At 42.2% G+C, this 18694-nt stretch overlaps 1 protein-coding gene and 1 non-coding gene across 2 annotated transcripts in view; both read left to right on the top strand.

Annotated features, from left to right (window-relative positions):
• The window catches only part of LOC126295019 (protein shuttle craft-like), a 223599-nt gene extending 211200 nt beyond the window's left edge, over positions 1-12399 (top strand). The window contains exons 19-20 of the mRNA XM_049987271.1: positions 1754-1863; positions 11077-12399. Coding sequence (XP_049843228.1) covers positions 1754-1863; positions 11077-11260 — 294 coding nt within the window. The 3' untranslated portion in view covers positions 11261-12399. The remainder of the gene's footprint in view (positions 1-1753; positions 1864-11076) is intronic.
• Positions 12400-18305: 5906 nt separating this feature from the next.
• Positions 18306-18380, top strand: Trnat-ugu (transfer RNA threonine (anticodon UGU)). Its single transcript has one exon. It is a non-coding gene; the product is annotated as a tRNA-Thr (tRNA).
• The last annotated feature ends 314 nt before the right edge of the window (positions 18381-18694 follow it).

Raw genomic sequence — 18694 nt, 5'->3', positions numbered from 1 at the left:
ATATGAGAGACAATTTAGGTTGAATGAATGACGATACAGCTACAGTAGTTTGGTTTGGCAAGATACTACTATTTGTTGTTACTTACACTGCTGCTTTCTTTGATAATGATCAACAAGAACCAAATAATAGACTGTGTATGATATATGATGTTCTGAACGAGAGTTTGATGAAACTTTTTCTCCGTTTGAAAATCTTTGCAGACACCTCTTTAGCACATTACATTCTGCACTGAAATTAGTCATCTTAGATTTAAAAATCTAGTCAATTGCCATGCTTCATTTCTGACTGTATCACTATTAGGCATAAGAATAATACGAATATAAACATGACACGATACGTATATTGTTCCGCGTTTGCTGTTGTCTCACTCTAGTTCCGTAGTTTATTAGGCAGACAGGATTTAAATGAATCAGCAGCAAACAGGAAAGAATACACAGCAAAATGTTTATATTCGTATTATTCTTATGGTGAAGAGAATACTGCATGTGATTCACAATTCATAAAAGTTCCCATAAGGAACCATCTCTTCTCACAGGCAGGAAAAACTTCAGTACGTAGAGTTGGCCATATTGACAAACATCCCAAACAGTCTTGCCTGTCAGATTTTCGTAGTACATAGAAATGCTGCTACATTCAAAGATGGACAGTACGGAATTGATATTTACTTTGTTGGATAATGTATGATGCAGAGGTTTTGGCACCAGTATTTATCTTTGTGCCTGCAAAGCATGCCTGTGTAGCGCTACATATATTCGATGGCAGAAGTTAGTTGTGGCAGCACCTATCAACATTTTTCAGAACTTCTGCTTGCTTTGCACTCAATTCTAAGCCGCAGGTGGTTTTTTGGATTGCAAAAACTGGAAAAAAAGTGCAGCTTAGATTTGAGTACCGTATATACATATATCATATCATGTCATGTTTATATTCGTATTATTCTAGTGATACAGTCAGAAATGAAGCAAGGCAACTAACTAGATTGTTAAATATAAGATGACTCTAATTTCTGTGCAGAATTCAATGTACTAATGAGGTGCGTGCAAAGATTTTTAAACGGATAAAATTTTTCGCTAAACTCTCGTTCAGAACATCTTCTATCATACACAGTCTATTATTTGGTTCTTGTTGATCATTATCAAAGAAAGCTGCAGCGTAAGTAACAACAAATAGCAGTCTCTTGCCATTGTTTTGCTTATGAGACAATTCCTCTCTTTTATATTGTAAGCTATGGTAGCGTGCACAAAAGCGATCCGTGCTGTGAGCAGCGACAGGTCATAAACACTCGTTATCAGAATGCGACAAACAGTGCATGACACATTACAATAATGCAGTTTCAGCTTAGAGTGACGTATACACCTATAACAAAGAGGAGGGCACTTATCAGATCAAAGCAAAATAAGCAATCGATTCAAACCAGACAAAGCACGTTAAAATGGAAGCGTACCCGTATAAATACAGATGGAGCACTTGACACATAGCAATGTCTACCTGGTAAAGCTTAACTGCTAAGCTTACGACTCGAACCAAACTACTGTAGCTGTATCGTCATTCATTCGACCTAAATTGTGTCTCATATTACAATGGACCAACTTTGTTTCGATTTGGAGGTGCGGTCTAAAACTTTTCTCTCCCCTTGAATTTAGAGTCTCATGTTTCAGATGCGGCTTAGATTCGAATACATACGGTACTTGTAACAAGATTGCACTTTGCTACTGCCAGCCTCTGACCCTCTGTCTGTCTCCGTCCCACCTACAGGCGTGGCTGCCCAGCATGAGCCTGCTGGAGGTGATACAGCGGGAGAGCGGCCAGCGCAAGATCCCCAAGCCCGTCATCTCCTCGACCGGCCGTGCCCAGCCTGCTGCCAGGTGAGTCTGCGTCTCGCAGCCCGCTGCAGGGCATTCTCAGAATGACCAGAAAGGATTCAGGATTTACACTTATAGTGGTGGCAGTTCAAAAATGTAAGAATATATATATTACCTTTTTTTCACTTACCATTGGCTGCATTTGTTGCTATAGGTACACTTTTCTTCATTAGTAAGAGAGATTCTTTGATTAATTTTGCACAGCATACAAACCATACTTACAGGTGTATGAAACACTAGAATTTTACAAATAAACTAAAAACTGTGGTAGAAATTAAGATAATTAAGTATAATATTTGAGTTTTTTCTAAACATAAGTTTAAAATGTAACAGTACATTTCATAAAATAAATAATTTCTAGAGTTTCATACACCTGTAAGTATTGTTTGTATGCTGCGCAAAATTCATCAAAGAATCTCTCTTACTTATGAAGAAACGTGTGTCTATAGCAACAAATGCAGCCAATAGAAGTGAAAAAATGATGAACTTCCACATGAAATAAAAATTTTTAACTTCCACTGCCATGATTATGAATCCTGAATCCTTCGTGGTCAAGCTGACAAAGTTTCATGAATTTATTCGTAAAAGTATAGACAGTGGAAATTAAAATGTCCTGTGATGTCTCTCCTGCTCCTTGACGTCCTACCCCCTTAATATTGTCTAACTAGTTTCAGAGCAAGAGGGAGAGCCAGAGTTAAATGGATTGACTCAATCCAGACTACTATTAGAAGAGTGAATCTGGACTGGAACAAAACAGTTTCTAGAGAAGAATAGTGGGAAGTGGGAGGAAAGTGGAGAAGTACCATATATGTCCAACTTTTCCCGATGCTGGATAAAAGGAAATGGATACTGATGAGAGAGAGCGTAATTTAGTGTGCGAAACTGCCGCACCTGACAGTAAAGTGGGTCTAACCCGGCAGTGTGAAGAGTGAAAAGGAACTCTGATGACAGACAGCAGCAGTACATAATTTCATGTTGCATCAAATCCGTGCCAGAGTTCATCAGTCATAGTGATCGGCAAGTCGTGGTACGTCAGTCGCTCGGCGGCCCCAGACCAGATGTTTCCAGCATTTGAGAGACCTGCAGTACGTGCTGTGCAGGACAACTGTCAAACACCTTCTGCGTCGATGTAGTCAGGACGGCAAGGGCAATGTGCAATCTCACACTATCTTGTCGACAGATAAAGCCGCAGAGACTTCGAAGACTGGACGTGGCCTCCAGTCTTAACGCGTTGGAAATAAGATAACAAATCCAATCTGACAATGTTCTTTCTCTTTGAAGTCTCCACACGTGGATATGTACAGCATAATGCTCTGCACTGAACCAAAACTTGTCTGAAAAGAAGGCAGTGTGTCTCTGCCCCCTCTGCTAAGGGAAGCCACAACAGCCCCTGTGCGGACATAATGTGATGCTCTGGACAGTGTCACTCTATGGGTTCTGTTCAAAAAATTCCAGAACATTCATAATCTAGTGCCAATTCTGTGTTGGAGCAAAATGCAGTTGGCATCCCTGGACACACCTGTGTTTAATGTGTAACTGCCGGAAATTCCATTGTCGTATGTCTGTTACTTATTGTCAATGCTGTACTGGGTAGAACATAATGTCGCACAGTTTGCGAATTTCGAGACAGCAGAGTTAGAGGAGGAACACATCTACATTAAATTTTGTGTAAAACGCAGGAAAACCTTTTACGGAGACACATCAAATGGTGCAGGAAGCCTACAGTGATGAGTGCTAAGCTGTACTCGGTGCTGCAAATTGTCCACACGGTTTAAAAATGGCCAGAGGGAAGTAAAATATGACAGTCATTCAGGTCACCCTTTGACATTTACCGATGATGCTCATGTCACGAATGTCATCAAAACTGTGTGTGCCAATCGAAGACTGACTGTCCGAGAGATTGCAGAATGATGTAACATTTCAGTCAGTTAGCATCGTGATATCCTGACTCACCACCTTGTAATGCATCGTGTTGCCACAAAGGTCATTCCACAGCTCATGAGTCGAGATCAGAAAGATCTTCGCCTGATGGTGTGAAGAGGTTTTGGATCACGCAAAGGAGAACGAGATGTTACTTAAAGAAAATCGTAACTGGTGATGTGCTGTTGGTCTGTGGTAATGATGCTGAGACGGACGTTCAGTTTTCACAGTGGATTGGGAAAGGTTCTCAGAGACCAAAAAAGCTTGTCAGGTCATAAAATGTCAATCATGCTGATAGTTTTGTTTTACTCTGAAGGATTAGTTTGTCACGAATTCATGCCACAATGACAAACTGCGTGGTACTGTCGGTATGTGTTACGAAGCCTGCGATAAAATGTGAGAAGGAAATGGCTTGAAATGTAGCAATACAATTCATCGCTGTTGCATCACAATGAATGACCACCACCTTCATCACTGGTAGTACATGACTGTTGTGCAAAAAAACGAAATCCCAGTGCTGACTCATTCTCCGTACTCTTCAGACCTGACCCCTGCAGACTTTTTTGTCCCCAAAGTTGAAAACTCCATTGAAAAGACGAAAATTTGAAATTATAGACAAGGTAAAAGAAAATTCGCAGATGGCACGTCGCACAATACAGCAAGACACGTACCGAGACTGCTTCCGGAAGTGAAACGGCATTGGCAGTGGTGTATCAGTTGTGGAGGCGACTATTTTGAATGAGACCATGCACAATAAGTAAAAGGCAACCATAGAAACATTTTGTGCACAAAGTTCCTGAATTTTTTGAAAAGGTCTAGCATCTGTGTAGAATCTTTTCATACTGCAATCAAAGTTGCTTCCTGACTTGAGGTACTGGGCAAGACCGAGTGAACAGTAACAAAAACCTGAAAACAGCTTTCGCATCCCAACTACCCTCCCGACCTGGTACAGAAGCAAATAACCAGAGCCACTTCCTCATCCCCTCAAACCCAGAACCTCTCACAGAAGAACCCTAAAAGTGCCCCACTTGTGACAGGATACTTCCCGGGACTGGATCAGACTCTGAATGTGGCTCTCCAGCAGGGATACGACTTCCTAAAATCCTGCCCCGAAATGAGATCCATCCTTCATGAAATCCTCCCCACTCCACCAAGAGTGTCTTTCCGCCGTCCACCTAACCTTCGTAACCTCTTGGTTCATCCCTATGAAATCCCCAAACCACCTTCCCTAACCTCTGGCTCCTACCCTTGTAACCGCCCCTGGTGTAAAACCTGTCCTATGCACCCTCCCACCACCACCTACTCCAGTCCTGTAACCCGGAAGGTGTACCCGATCAAAGGTAGAGCCATGTGTGAAAGCACCCACGTGATTTACCAACTGACCTGCCTACACTGTGACGCTTTCTATGTGGGAATGACCAGCAAGAAACTGTCCATTCGCATGAATGAACACAGGCAGGCAGTGTTTGTTGGTAATGAGGATCACCCGGTGGCTAAACATGCCTTGGTGCACAGCCAGCACATCTTGGCACAGTGTTACACCGTCCAGGTTATCTGGATACTTCCCACCAACACCAACCTATCCGAACTCCGGAGATGGGAACTTACCCTTCAATATATCCTCTCTTCTCGTTACCCACCAGGCCTCAATCTTCGCTAATTTCAAGTTGCCGACTCTTATACCTCACCTGTCATTAAACATCATCTTTGCCTCTGCACTTTCGCCTCGACTGACATCTCTGCCCAAACTCTTTGCCTTTAAATATGTCTGCTTGTGTCTGTATATGTATGGATGGATCTCCTTCCCTCTTTCCTGACGAAGCAGCCGCCGGTTGCGAAAGCTCGAAATTCTGTGTGTGTGTTTGTGTGTTTTATTTATTGTGCCTATCTACCGGCACTTTCCCGCTTGGTATATATAAGAGAGTGGGGGGGAGGGGAAACATTCCACGTGGGAAAAATATATCTAAAAACAAAGATGATGGGACTTACCAGACAAAAGTGCTGGCAGGTCGATAGACACACAAACATACACACAAAATTCTAGCTTTCGCAACCAACGGTTGCTTCTTCAGGAAAGAGGGAAGGGGAGGGAAAGATGAAAGGATGTGGGTTTTAAGGGAGAGGGTAAGGAGTCATTCCAATCCTGGGAGCGGAAAGACTTACCTTAGGGGGAATACCCTCTCCCTTAAAACCCACATCCTTTTGTCTTACCCTCTCTTTCCCTCTTTCCTGAAGAAGCAACCGTTGGTTGCAAAAGCTAGAATTTTGTGTACGTTTGTGTTTGTCTGTGTGTCTATCGACCTGCCAGCACTTTTGTTTGGTAAATCCCATCCTCTAGTTCCTGCACAACATCCAGCAACAGCAACACTTCAGCAGTTATGAACAGCTTTAGAGGCAGCATGGCTTAATATTTCTGCAAGGGACTTCCAATGGCTAGTTGAGTCTATGCCACGTTGAGGTGCTACACTATCCTGGGCAGGACGAGGTCTGACATGATATTAGTAGCTATCCCATCATTTTTATGTCTGTCCACTTGGGATTTCTGAACAGTGCTTCCAGAGGCCCCTCCATGTGGTGTGTGACGATAGATTACTACATCTCTTGTGGTAGGGTAGGCTGCAGCCCTGCATTGTATACATGCCTCTGGTGGACCTATTATGGAATGGAGAAGCATTTGTATTAGTTGCTTAGTAATACGAGTACAATGAGAATGGAAGATACAGTGTGAAATGCGTGGATTAAAAAGACATTCAGACAGAGGTGTAGTCTTACTCAGTCTATACATTTAAGAAGCAATGAACCAAAATGAAAGAAAGGTTCTCAGTAGTTGGATTAAAATTCAGGATATGGTGTGGAACCACCCTTAGCCTTGATGACAGCTTCCACACTTGCAGGCATATGTTCAATCACGTGCTGGAAGGTTTCTTGGAGTGCTACACTTAGGAGAGGTATCGATGTCGGTCAGCTTTCCAAAACATCCCAAAGGTGTTCTATAGGATTCAGGTCAGGACTCTGTGCAGGCCAGTCCAGTCCATCACAGTGATGATATTGTCATGTAACCACTCCGTCACAAGCCGTGCATTATGAACAGGTGCTCGATCGTGTTGGCAGATGCGATCACCATCCCCGAATTGCTCTTCAACAGTGGGATACAAGAAGGTGCTTAAAATGTCATTGTAGGCCTGTGCTGTGATAGTACCACACAAAATAACAAGGGGTGCAAGGCCCCCTCCACAAAAAACACAACCACACCATAACATGTATGTTCAATATAATTGTGACATATTATTATTATTATTATTAGTAGTAGTAGTAGTAGTAGTAGTAGTAGTAGTAGTAGTAGTACAGTTAGCATTAACCTTATTAGTTCTTAGTATTGATGTTTACATTGTTAGTAGATACAGTCATATAACTTTTAATTCCACTTATGCAATTTTATCACTATTTTTCGTGTTAAAATTGTCACTTAAGTAACTATATTATGAAAAGGATAGTTGGTACTCACCACATAACGGAGATGCTGAGGCGCGCACACACACACACACACACACACACACACACACACACACACACACACACACAGAGAGAGAGAGAGAGAGAGAGAGAGAGAGAGAGAGAGAGAGAGAGAGAGAATCGCTGGGAGCTAAAGCCAGACTAGGAGCAGCTGCACACAATGGGAGAGGCAACCAGGTGTGGTGAGGAGGAGGCTGGGGAGGGTAGAGGTGGAGATAGTGGACAGTAAAGTGCTGCTAGTGGGAGAGTGCAGGGATGAGGTGGAGAGAGGCTAGGGTAGCTAGTGCAATCGGGTGGTTGGAAGTGCCTCCACCAGAATTATTTGATTACATGAGTGGACACTGAGAGTGTAAAATACTTGCTTTTAAATGACATTTGGTGCTAGTACCACAAGCAGTGAATTGTATCAGTTCAGAGGGGAGGTCACTAGGGGTGGGATAAAATTTTTGAGGTCATCTATATGGTAATGTAGGTTAGGGCCCCAGATATCTTACCCTGCTGAGCTCTCGTTTGCAAGTAATCGATGGAAAGGCTCTTGTAATTTTGTGTTAATGTTTTAGACCCTTAAAACTGATAACAGTGATTATATGGGAATTGTCTAATACAGTGTGTCCCACTCAAACCTTCTTGATTTCAAAGACCCAGGGAAAAAACAACAGTAGATACAACATTGAAAAATGCACCACATTGTAGAGCGTCTCAGAGAATTTATTTATCATCAATACACCTCTACATGTGAACCATTTGTAGCACGAAGAATATTGAGTCTATATTCAATTTTTCACCAAGTTCTTTGTAACATTTCCTCTGTTATTGTTGCAATCGCATTTGTGATACGATGTCGCAATGTAGGAATATTGTCCACTTTGGTTGCATACATGTGGTTCTTCACAAATCCCCACATGAAGAAATCGAGCAGTGTGATGTCGGGTGAATGTGGTGGCCAGGCAATGGATCCTCCTCATCTGATCCAACGATTGGGAAATTTCCTGGCCAGGAACTAGTAAACAGGCGTTGACCAATGCGGCGGAGCTCCAGCTTGTTGAAAAATGTTGGGTTGCTAGTCTTGTATCTGAGGGTACACAGACTGCTCCAACACGTCCAGATACACTGACCCCTTTGTTCTGCAAAGAAGAATTGTCCAATGATCCTGTCGTGCATTAGCCCGCACGTTTAGTTTAGGGCTGTCATGAACATATTCAATGACAACTTACGGATTTTGTGAACCCCAGATCCGAACGTTATGCCTATTAACCCTTCGGGATAGAGGAAAGGTTGCCTCATCTGAGAATAAACATCTTTCCAGGAAGCTGGCATCCAAATCAATATGCTGCAGTTTATCCGCAGCAAATTGTTGTCGGCGTGGTTTGCCGTTCGGCGTCAGATGTTGCAAAATTTACACTTTGTGAGCAAACGTGCAAAGATGCAGGTGAACTAAACAGTGCAGTGTTGATCAAGGTACATCAAGTTGCCTAGATGCGTGACGAATTGACTTACACAGGCTTTTGAGAAACATTTGTGTGATGTCCTCCACTGTCTCTTGTGAAACTCCGTAACGTGCACCGCCAGAATGTTTCGGAACTCTTCCTGTTGCCACTAACTTCCTACATCATTCCTTCACTGTTTTCACATCAGGTGGATCACATTCATACACGTGACAATAATTTCTTTGCACAGTAACCTGCTGCAATTTTGTTTCTGCAAACCACACTACTGCTTGCGCACCCTGATGTGGAGTCACCATTTTGACTTCGTGTTACCATGCTGCATTCTGGCAACAATACTTGGCACTTTTGACATGAGAATATAAAGTCTTTGAGATGCTCTGCAATGTGGCGCATTTTACATTGTCATATCTACTGTGGTTTTTCTCTCCTGGGTCCAAATTGGGGAGGTTGGAATGGGACTCCCTGTAGTTCACATATGAGCATGAAATGTAGATGGTCGCGAGTTTGAATTTCGTCAGACATGTGAAAATCTTTTATTTTTAAAACATTATTGAACTCTTCTTTCAATTAATTGGTTTAAATGTAACTTTGTCACACCATTTTAATAATTGTGTTAACTTTTCCACTTGGAGTAGCTGTTAGCAGTATTGACCTCAGTGTCAGCTTGTATTGATTCACTTATCTGAGAAAACTGATTGCTTACAGTTAAACAAACAGAAATACTGCAAAACGTCTGTAAGTTTGACAGAGAGCATCATCCCCATCACAAAGAACACAAATTTTCTATTTGCACCGACCTCCAAAATCATTCCAGTAGTGGAGGTAATATATTTTTGGATAGGATTCTAACCTGTATTGAAACTGATAGGATTCTAACCTGTATTGAAACTGGGATGCGTCATTTCTAGCCAGAGTCAAAGCATGGGGTGGAAACACCTCGAATCCCCTGTCTGTAAGAAATTTGAAACACAAAATTCAACTGATACATTTATGGTTAACCGGAGTGTCTATGGTTTAATTTTCTGTGACTTTGTTTTGTAGAAACAACACTCTATCAATACTGTATACCACACTCTATCACGATTGAGAATAAAGTGAAGCCCACACCGAAGATTAGATGTCCAGGAGGGCAGGCGGAAAACAGGGCTCGACCACATATGATGCAGCTAAATGATCAAATAATTGGGGTGAAAGGAAGGGACAGGAAACAGGATGGGAAAGAGATAGGAAGGAACTAATAACTTCCAGCCTCACAGGGCACTACAGCAATTCACCAGTTAGAGTTGAAAATTTGTATTAGACCACTTCTCTAGAATGGTTGCTGGAACTGTCTCGGCCATCCCTTCACGGCCAATCAGACAGTCAGGGAAGTGATTATTGAGGAAACCTCGAACTTCTGTCGGGAACTGAGGTGGTGCACAGCGTTGCTGGTAGTAAACCATCCCATCGCAGTCGTCTTCATTGCTCTGTGAAATTAAAAAGTTTTCAAGCACACCCAGATACGCAACACCAGTGACTGTTACCTCCACAAAGAATAATTTGCTAAGAGCACAAAAGACATTAACTTTTGGGGGTGTCATGAACTTGTTCCAGGATTGAACACGGAATTTAACTGTCCCATATTTACCTCAAAAAGTTGTTGCAGAGTTCGTTTCACGAAACCGAAACACACAGCAAGTGCACTCCGCACTAGTGAAAATAGCCGTTTTAACTGTGCACTATGGTGGCACTCCCGACAGCAGAATGGTTAGTGATGCACTACATGAATCAAACTTGAGGTTGTTTGCTACAAAACGATACATCTACCAATTCTGTAAGCTGTCCCAGAAAAATTTCTATAGCACTCCAAAGTTGTAAAGTCCTTCTCGATTCACCCTGTATATAATTCTAACACACTTTTGCTGGAAACTGTTGGCAGAGTGGTTTGGGAGCTCCTGCTTCATCCTTCTCTGAGTCGTGACCTCAATCCTTCAGATATTTATCTGATCAGTTCAAGAAAAGAAGCCTTGTATGGTGTAAAGATCAATAGCAATGAAGGGGTAAAGAAAAAATATGTACAGACAGGTTTTGAGATAGAGGCAAAGAATGCTCTGCTGAGGAATTACAAGACATAGTCAGTGGGACAGGAACATGGAAGGTGGTGAGGATTATGTGAAAAAATAGACAAAAACTGTACTGATTGAATAAATCATTTTTGTGGTACAGCTATTTGCTTAATTATTGTAAAATGCTTGTATCAGGTTGTCCCTACGTTAGTTGTGTAACACAGAGAGTGTCAATTGCATGTGTCCTTCGTTTGTTTTTTACTGATATCAACTATTTGTACTCTCCAAAGGCCGATGGAAGTTCTCAGTGCGAGCAGCCCTTCACAGCAACACCAGCCGCTATCTGAAAGAGAGTCTTCCAGCTGGGTGACTACGGTGGGCCCCAGCACCGCTACTGTGCCGACAGCGAGCTCGTCCACTGCGGCCACAGCCGCCCAGCCCCGGCAACAGTCGGAGTACGGCGGCGAGTCCTAGCGGCCACTGGGGGACGACTGCACCACGGCAGAACTCCTCCGCTGCTGCCGGACGCGGCCCACGAGGAAGTTTCACGGCGTGGCTTACGGTAGCAGATTCTCCGCCGTCACCAGGCGGCGTGTCGTTTGTGACGACGGGAGTCGCACGCTTCCGGACGGCTGCACTGTCGTCCCGACTGGTTACTCCTGCCGAGTCTGCAAATTACTGGTTGTCTGTTGTTAAGAGCACTGTTTGCCTTACAGAGGAAATTTCCACTTCGAGAGAATTTGCTTTTATTGAGTTCTAATAATACCTATTTTATCGTGCCACTAGTTGGTATTGGGTATTTTGTTGCTGACAAGTTCATTAAATAATATTGTTACAGTCTTTATGTGGAAAATAAGCCACAGTAAGTGTATTTTAACTTTACTACACATTATGCAAGAGATAGGCCATTTACATAATTAGAAATTTTTTTGGACCGGGGGGGGGGGGGGGGGGGTTGAAGCAGAGACTGGGAGAGAAATAACATGCAATTTAATGTGCCTCTGCAGAATTTTTTTGTTTTGATAATATCTGTATAGTGTGTGCCTCTTGTTGCCTGGTAATTGTTGAACCAGTAGATTGAATCCAATTTTTTGAGCCAGCACGTGACTTTGTCAGTTACCTAACCGAGCTTCTCCAGGGTCAGGTATTGTTGTTCAGGCTACTGCTGTAATATTTGGTAATTAAAAAGAAAAAAAAAGCAGATTTGGGCCTGTTGTCCTAGATTTGTGTAAATGGGCATATATGTAATGTTATCACTGCATTAGCTCCATATTGTTAATCTATACTCTTAAGGTTGATGAATTATTCAAACTTTGTGAACTTATTTTATAAAAATCCAGCAAGTGTGAGACGACCATGATATAAGTGGATTGACCTACAGTCCCTAGATTAATTCTGCTGTTTCATTCCTGTTATGGACGATTCCACAGAAGTTTGAAGACAAACTTGTTATTTATACGATTACTATATTTACAATTATGAGTATTGCTAATAGATTAATTTTATTTGACTGTGTGTGTGATAGCCAGGCACCACCATCCTTCATTGTTACATTCTGTTGTATACATAATTTAGTGAGAGATTAAAAATGTGGGCAGGATACGGAATCAAAATTTGGATTTTGTCTTGTGCTGCAACACTTTCTGAATTGTGAATTTCTTTGTCATGCTACCCATTTTCTTGTCATTTGTTTCTGCCCGTGACACCGAAATCTTCAGGTTAGGATATTGTCCAGGATGCCTTTGCACTAAAAGTTGTCTCCCAGCATTACCTTGATATTTGTTTGCAATTAATTGCCTGGGCAATGCCTTTATATTTATGTGCAGACATTCATCACAGCATTCAAGGACTTATGAGGATGTTTTTGGAGCTTTCACTGTTTAACACCAGTAAAATGGCACACACTGCTGTAATCTGATCAAAATGGACGAGCTTGAACTCTGCCTGCAGAAACTGCACATCTTCTGAGACCAGTTACTGACAGATTGGCATCACGGGACAGTTGTAGAATAGGCAAATAACTCTGTTTCTGATGAGTGTCAATCCCCGCAGAACACACTTGCACGTGTCTGAAACGGGGAGGGGCATCTGTGTTACTATATGTTTAAACCAAAAACCTGGTTCCAGTTACAAATCGTCTGTCTAACAGCTTTTAGGGGCAACAAAAAATTAATGTTCAGTATTTCCTACAATTATTGACCAAATTTAAAATACTGTCATAATCTACTCATTAAGAGATATGACCTAATGTTAAAGGTTTAACACTGTCTAATATTACATGTACATTATTTATTTTGTGTAAGGAAAAGAGGATGAGCCTGATTGCTAGGAAGTCATGATGTAGGTTTTGTTTACTTTATTTGTCCACAAGGTGGCTCTGTTGTATCGTATTTATGAGGTTCCGTTTGGTTATATAAAACAAACTGTACAGATACAGAAAAAATATTTATTCTACAAAAATCTACAACAGTTAAACTACTTTTCTACGGAGCTCCCGAAATTTTGTAGACATTTGTCATGGTGTGGCACAAGTTTTTGTATGCCTTCTTCATAGAAGGTCTTCGTATTCAACCATATGGTAACATGTTCTTTCAGCTCATCATCGTTTTTCAGTAACTATTTCATGAGTTTGCGAGCGTGAGATATGCGGAACTTCCATAGCGAGGGCACTAACAAGGGGAGGCCGCCAATTGTGAAATTCAGATTCAATTCATACTGCGCATAATAAAAGCTCATGGCCAGAGGTGTAATGTGGCAAAGCACCAAGATGCACTTCTCAGCCGTTGTCAAGAAAATTGACAGTTAAAAGAAACTGTTGCGGTACTCTCTACGATTAATAGTTTTCTACAGCGTCGTGGCGCAGAGGTAAGCGCTCAGGTTCGTAATGCGAAGGTCGCCGGATCGACTCTCGTGCCATGCAACATTTTTTTATTATTAGTTTTTTGTAATTCATAACCGCCGGTTGCGGAAGCTCGTAATTTTGTGTGTGTGTTAGTGTGTTATCTTATGGTGCCTGTCTACCGGCGCTTTCCTGCTTGGTAAGTCTTGGAAACTTTGTTTTTAATGTATATGTGTGTGTGTGTGTGTGTGTGTGTGTGTGTGTGTGTGTGTGTGTGTGTGTGTGTGTGTGGGTGGGTGGGTGGGTGGGTGGGTACACATTTGAATTACGAAAAACAAATACTTAAAAAAAAAATTGCATGGCACGAGATTCGATCCGGCGACCTTCGGATTACGAACCCGAGCGCTTACCCCTGCGCCACGACACTGTGGAAAATTATTAATCATAGAGAGTATTTCACCGCAACGGTTTCTTTTAACTGTCGATTTTCTCGACAATGGCTGAGAAGTGCATCTTGGTGCTTTGCCACATTACACCTCTGGCCATGAGCTTTTATTATGCACAGTATGAATCGAATCTGAATTTCACAATTGGCGGCCTCCCCTTGTAAGTGTAAACTTACGGTTGTGCTTAATCTTATCTTCAGTTGTGTAAACCAGTTCATCAGTAACCACAGACGAGCATCCACTTCATTCTTCATCGTGCATTCGACCACGTCCTTCATCGAACAGTCTGACCCATCTTCTAACCATTGAATCACTACTGAGCGAGGTGGCGCAGTGGTTAGCAGACTGAACTCGCATTCGGGTGGACGACGGTTCAACCCCTCGTCCGGCCATCCTGATTTAGGTTTTCCGTGATTTCCCTAAATCCCTCCAGGAAAATGCTGGGATGGTTCCGTTGAAAGGGCACAGTCGATTCCCTTTCCCATCCTTCCCCACTCAGATGAGACCGGTGACTTCGCTGTCTGGTCTTCTCCCGCAAACAACTCAAACCAACCTATTGAATCACTCATAGCATTTTGTCCGTAAACCTCTCAGATTTGCTGATGAATTTCCTTTGGTTTAACTGCCCTTGCATTTAGAAAATGAATCAAGGATCTGATTTCACACGCAGTGGCATTTTCAATTACAGCTGACATTATAAAGAAGCACGACAAAGCACACGTCGGCAGCAGCGATCTGAAAATGGTGTACATGTCTTCTCCTCGAGTCAGAATAACTTCCGTGCACAATCGGAACTGCGATCGTAGTGCTGCTGCGTATAGAAACAGAAACTTTGTGGACAATCGTCGTACATTGTCCCGGGATGCTATGAATCAATGACAAACCCATTGATTACTCAGTGCTATTCAGAGACATACAGTACAATGTGATGGAGCATTACCAGTACAGTTTTGAAGAACTCGCTGATACACACCTTGCGTATGGGGTAGTACATTACAGTGTTCGCTCTCTGCTGAAGGACTATAAAAGGAACGATTTCCGTGACAGGCATTGTCCATCATGATGACTGTTTATTTCTCTCGATAACTGAATGCGGGAACTGGTTCGTTGGAAAGGAGAAACGAATAACCTGACAACATGAGAACAACTCGCACTCCTGATTTTGAAGAGGAGGTGCTGCAACGTATTGCAGTGGAACCCACTACAAGTACTCATCATGTAGCACACAAAATGGGCGCTACACATACTAGCGTGTGCCGAGTACTCTGCGAACAATTATTACACCCGTATCACCCACAACTAGTCCATGCAATGCTTGTCACTGACTGTACACCAAGTGTCAGTAGTCGCTCCAACAATGAATTGATTGACCAGATTTCCTCCAAATCGTGCTGTTTACCCACAAGGTCTCACTTGATTGTGATGGTATTTGGAACAGCAATAACAGTCATGTGTAGAATGAGCAAAACCCTCATGCTGTAGTAGAGTCACACAGTTGAACATTTTACAGTGAATATCTGGGCCAGCATTGTAGGTGACAACCTCATTGGGCCATATCTGCTACATGGCCATCTGATTGGCCAGCTGTGCTTATGGTTCATCCAAAGACTTCTACCCGAGTTGTTGGAGAACGTACCCTTGGCTGTTTGTGAGAGGATGTGGACACAAGATGGCGACGCACCGCCTCACTTTAGTGTGGATGTCCACAAACATCTCAGTGCTGTATTTTCTAGTCGCTAGATTGAAAGGGGAGGTCCTATTTCGTGGCCTGCTAGTCCACCTGACTTGAATCCGCTTTATTATTTCCTATTGGGATATCTAAAGTCATTTGTGTGTGAGACCTCTGTGGACACAGAGATCAAATTAGTTGCCAGAATTGTAGCTGCCTGTGATGTGATTCGAAATACACCAGGGATATTTGTCAGGGTGTCCCAGAATCTTGTTCGCCAATGTCATGATCACATCAAGGTTGATGGCTCTCTGTTTCAGCACGTTTTGTAAGATACAGGACAAATAGTACGGGCCATTGTATCAATGATGTTTATTTACATTAGTTACAGTTAAATGCAGATACCAAGCAGTGAGTGATAGGATTTTATTACTATTATCTCCGTAACCTGCCTTCTCCGGCCCCAGTTTCCCTACCTCAAATTGTTCAGTGGAGCATCCTCTCTCCTGTTACATTTTTGTACACTGTTGCAGAAACAGTCTGTATGTCTAATGCAGCGTACATTGTGGTGCGCAAATTATCCAGACTGTTCTTCCAGAGTTTGGTAATGAGAGCACTTAGCAACTTCTAACAAACTTAAAACATCATTTTAAACCTTTTCAAAAGTTATTGTTTATGCTGCAAAACATACGTGTGTGTGTGTGTGTGTGTGTGTGTGTGTGTGTGTGTGTGTGTGTGTGTGTGTGTGGGCGCGCGCGCGGTGTTGTTGCTGTTGTTTTAAAAACCACTACCACTAAATCTATTTCGCAGATAGCTTCCACATGTACCACTGAAGATATCACTGTAAAACACACAGTTTAGGAGGAAACTAGCTTTTCTGAAAAATGCTAGTTGTTCTCAATATTGGTTGTAGAAATGGTTATATAATTTTAAAAACAATTGTTGGAAGATAGTTCTCAGATGGCTCTATCATATATGGTCTACAATTGCTGAATTCAAAAAAATCAAATCCGAGTGTCAAAATGAAGAAAACAAATGATTCCTGCTCACCATATTGTGGAGATGTTGAACTACAGAGAGACACAACAAAAGACAAATAAACATGTAAGCTTTTGGTCAATAGGTCTTCTTCTGGGGTAGACAACTTGTGACTTTTTTTCTTCATGAATGTGTGTGGGTATTATTTTTCTTCAGAAGATGGCCTTTTGACCAAAAGCTTACTTGTTTTGCAGTCTTTCTTTTGTGGCCATCTGCAATTCAGTATATCCACTATATAGTGTGCTTTTCATAATATTGTCCTCATTCCACCCTGGATAAACCTGTGTCATAAGTGACATTGAACTGTGTTGTTATAATTAAACTGACAGTGCTGCAGTGCGGGCTGTGTGCTGTAAGCAGTCAGAATGTGGTGTGGGTGCAGGAAAAGGGGAAGAATGATCAATAACATTTTGGCACGTTTATTAAGATATAACTCATTAGACTTATTAGGTGTGTTCAATATGGTCTCAAGACTGGGCGACATGGTGTGTCTGTAATACAGCACGGCCAACAATTGCTCACAGGATATGCAATGTAATCAAATCAATATGTTGTCGAATGCTACCGTTCAGATCAGGAATATCCGGGTATATCCTTGACAGACACGATGTTTCAGATACGCAGACAACCAGAAGCCATACAGATTTAGGTCAAAGTGTGTAGATGGCCACACATATTGAAATTGTTTAGCGATGATGTGGTCATTACCGAAGGTTTCTCAAAGCAAATCTTTCCACTGGCAAGCTATTAGGGCTGTTCAATAAAGAATGATCATAATTTTTTTATGGTCATAATTTCACACACTAAAATTTAATCTTACAATATTCTGTTAGCTTAATGTGCAACAAACACACCATAGTAGTTCCATTGTTGGGACTCCTGGTTCCCACCTATGAGAGGCATGCAAAGTCAGACATGTTAAGTACTGCCTACCACTGCAATGGATGTAACTCATGAGGAACGATGTGCGGCTTTGAAATTGTGCTTTCGTCTCAACAAATCTTCAGCTGAGGCCTTTACAGTGTTACAGGAGCCCTCTAGAGAGTCTGTTCTTCCCTACAGCACAGCTCGAAGGTGGTTTAAAATGTTTTAAAGAGGGGAGACAATCAATTTCAAAGGAAGATGGACATGGTGCTCCAGTTACTGCTCTTATGGAAGAAAACATCAACACTGCTGCTGTCATAATGAGATAGGATCAACCAATTACCTTAAGATCACTTTCTGACATACTGAATGTTTCATTAGGCGTCACCCACACATTGGTGACAGAAAAATTATACGACACTTGTTTGTCCGCAATGGATTCCAAGACTGTCGATTCCCTAACAAAATGACATTCGCGTGCATGTCTGCACACAGTTAAAGTTGATGTTAGCGGAAGAGCCCGAGTTTCTTTCAAATGTAATGAGTATGATGGGCAAACATCTCTTAGGCGCACTACGAATGTAGTGGTGTGTACATGTTTGGAATGTGGGTCTCACGGGGAGCGTGCAAGGGATAACTCCCTCCAGTTGCCCTATCCTCTGTGCCGTCGGTGGCTCAGATGGATAGAGCGTCTGCCATGTAAGCAGGAGATCCCGGGTTTGAGTCCCGGTCGGGGCACACATTTTTAACATGCCCCTAACGAAGTAAATCAACACCTGTTTGCAGCTAGTGTCCATTTAATTATCATTTCATTTCTATCAAAGCTGCATGGTCATCTACGGTAACTGTTCTTTCGGGAAAAGATACTATCGTCATGTATAGTGAAATGTAATCACTGCTGATGAAACTTGACTACATCATTTTGATCCTGAGAGCAAACAGCAAGGCTCAGTGTGGAAATCTCCTTCATCACTGACCCCCCAAAAAAGCAAAAGTGGTTGCTTCTGCTGGGAAAGTTATGGTCACCTCATTCTTTGATATTCGTGGAATGG

This window comes from Schistocerca gregaria, chromosome 11, assembly GCF_023897955.1.
Source record: "Schistocerca gregaria isolate iqSchGreg1 chromosome 11, iqSchGreg1.2, whole genome shotgun sequence".
NCBI classification, from domain to species: domain Eukaryota; kingdom Metazoa; phylum Arthropoda; class Insecta; order Orthoptera; family Acrididae; genus Schistocerca; species Schistocerca gregaria.
Note: the sequence above shows the minus strand (reverse complement) of the source record. Positions and strands in the feature narration are given on the sequence as shown.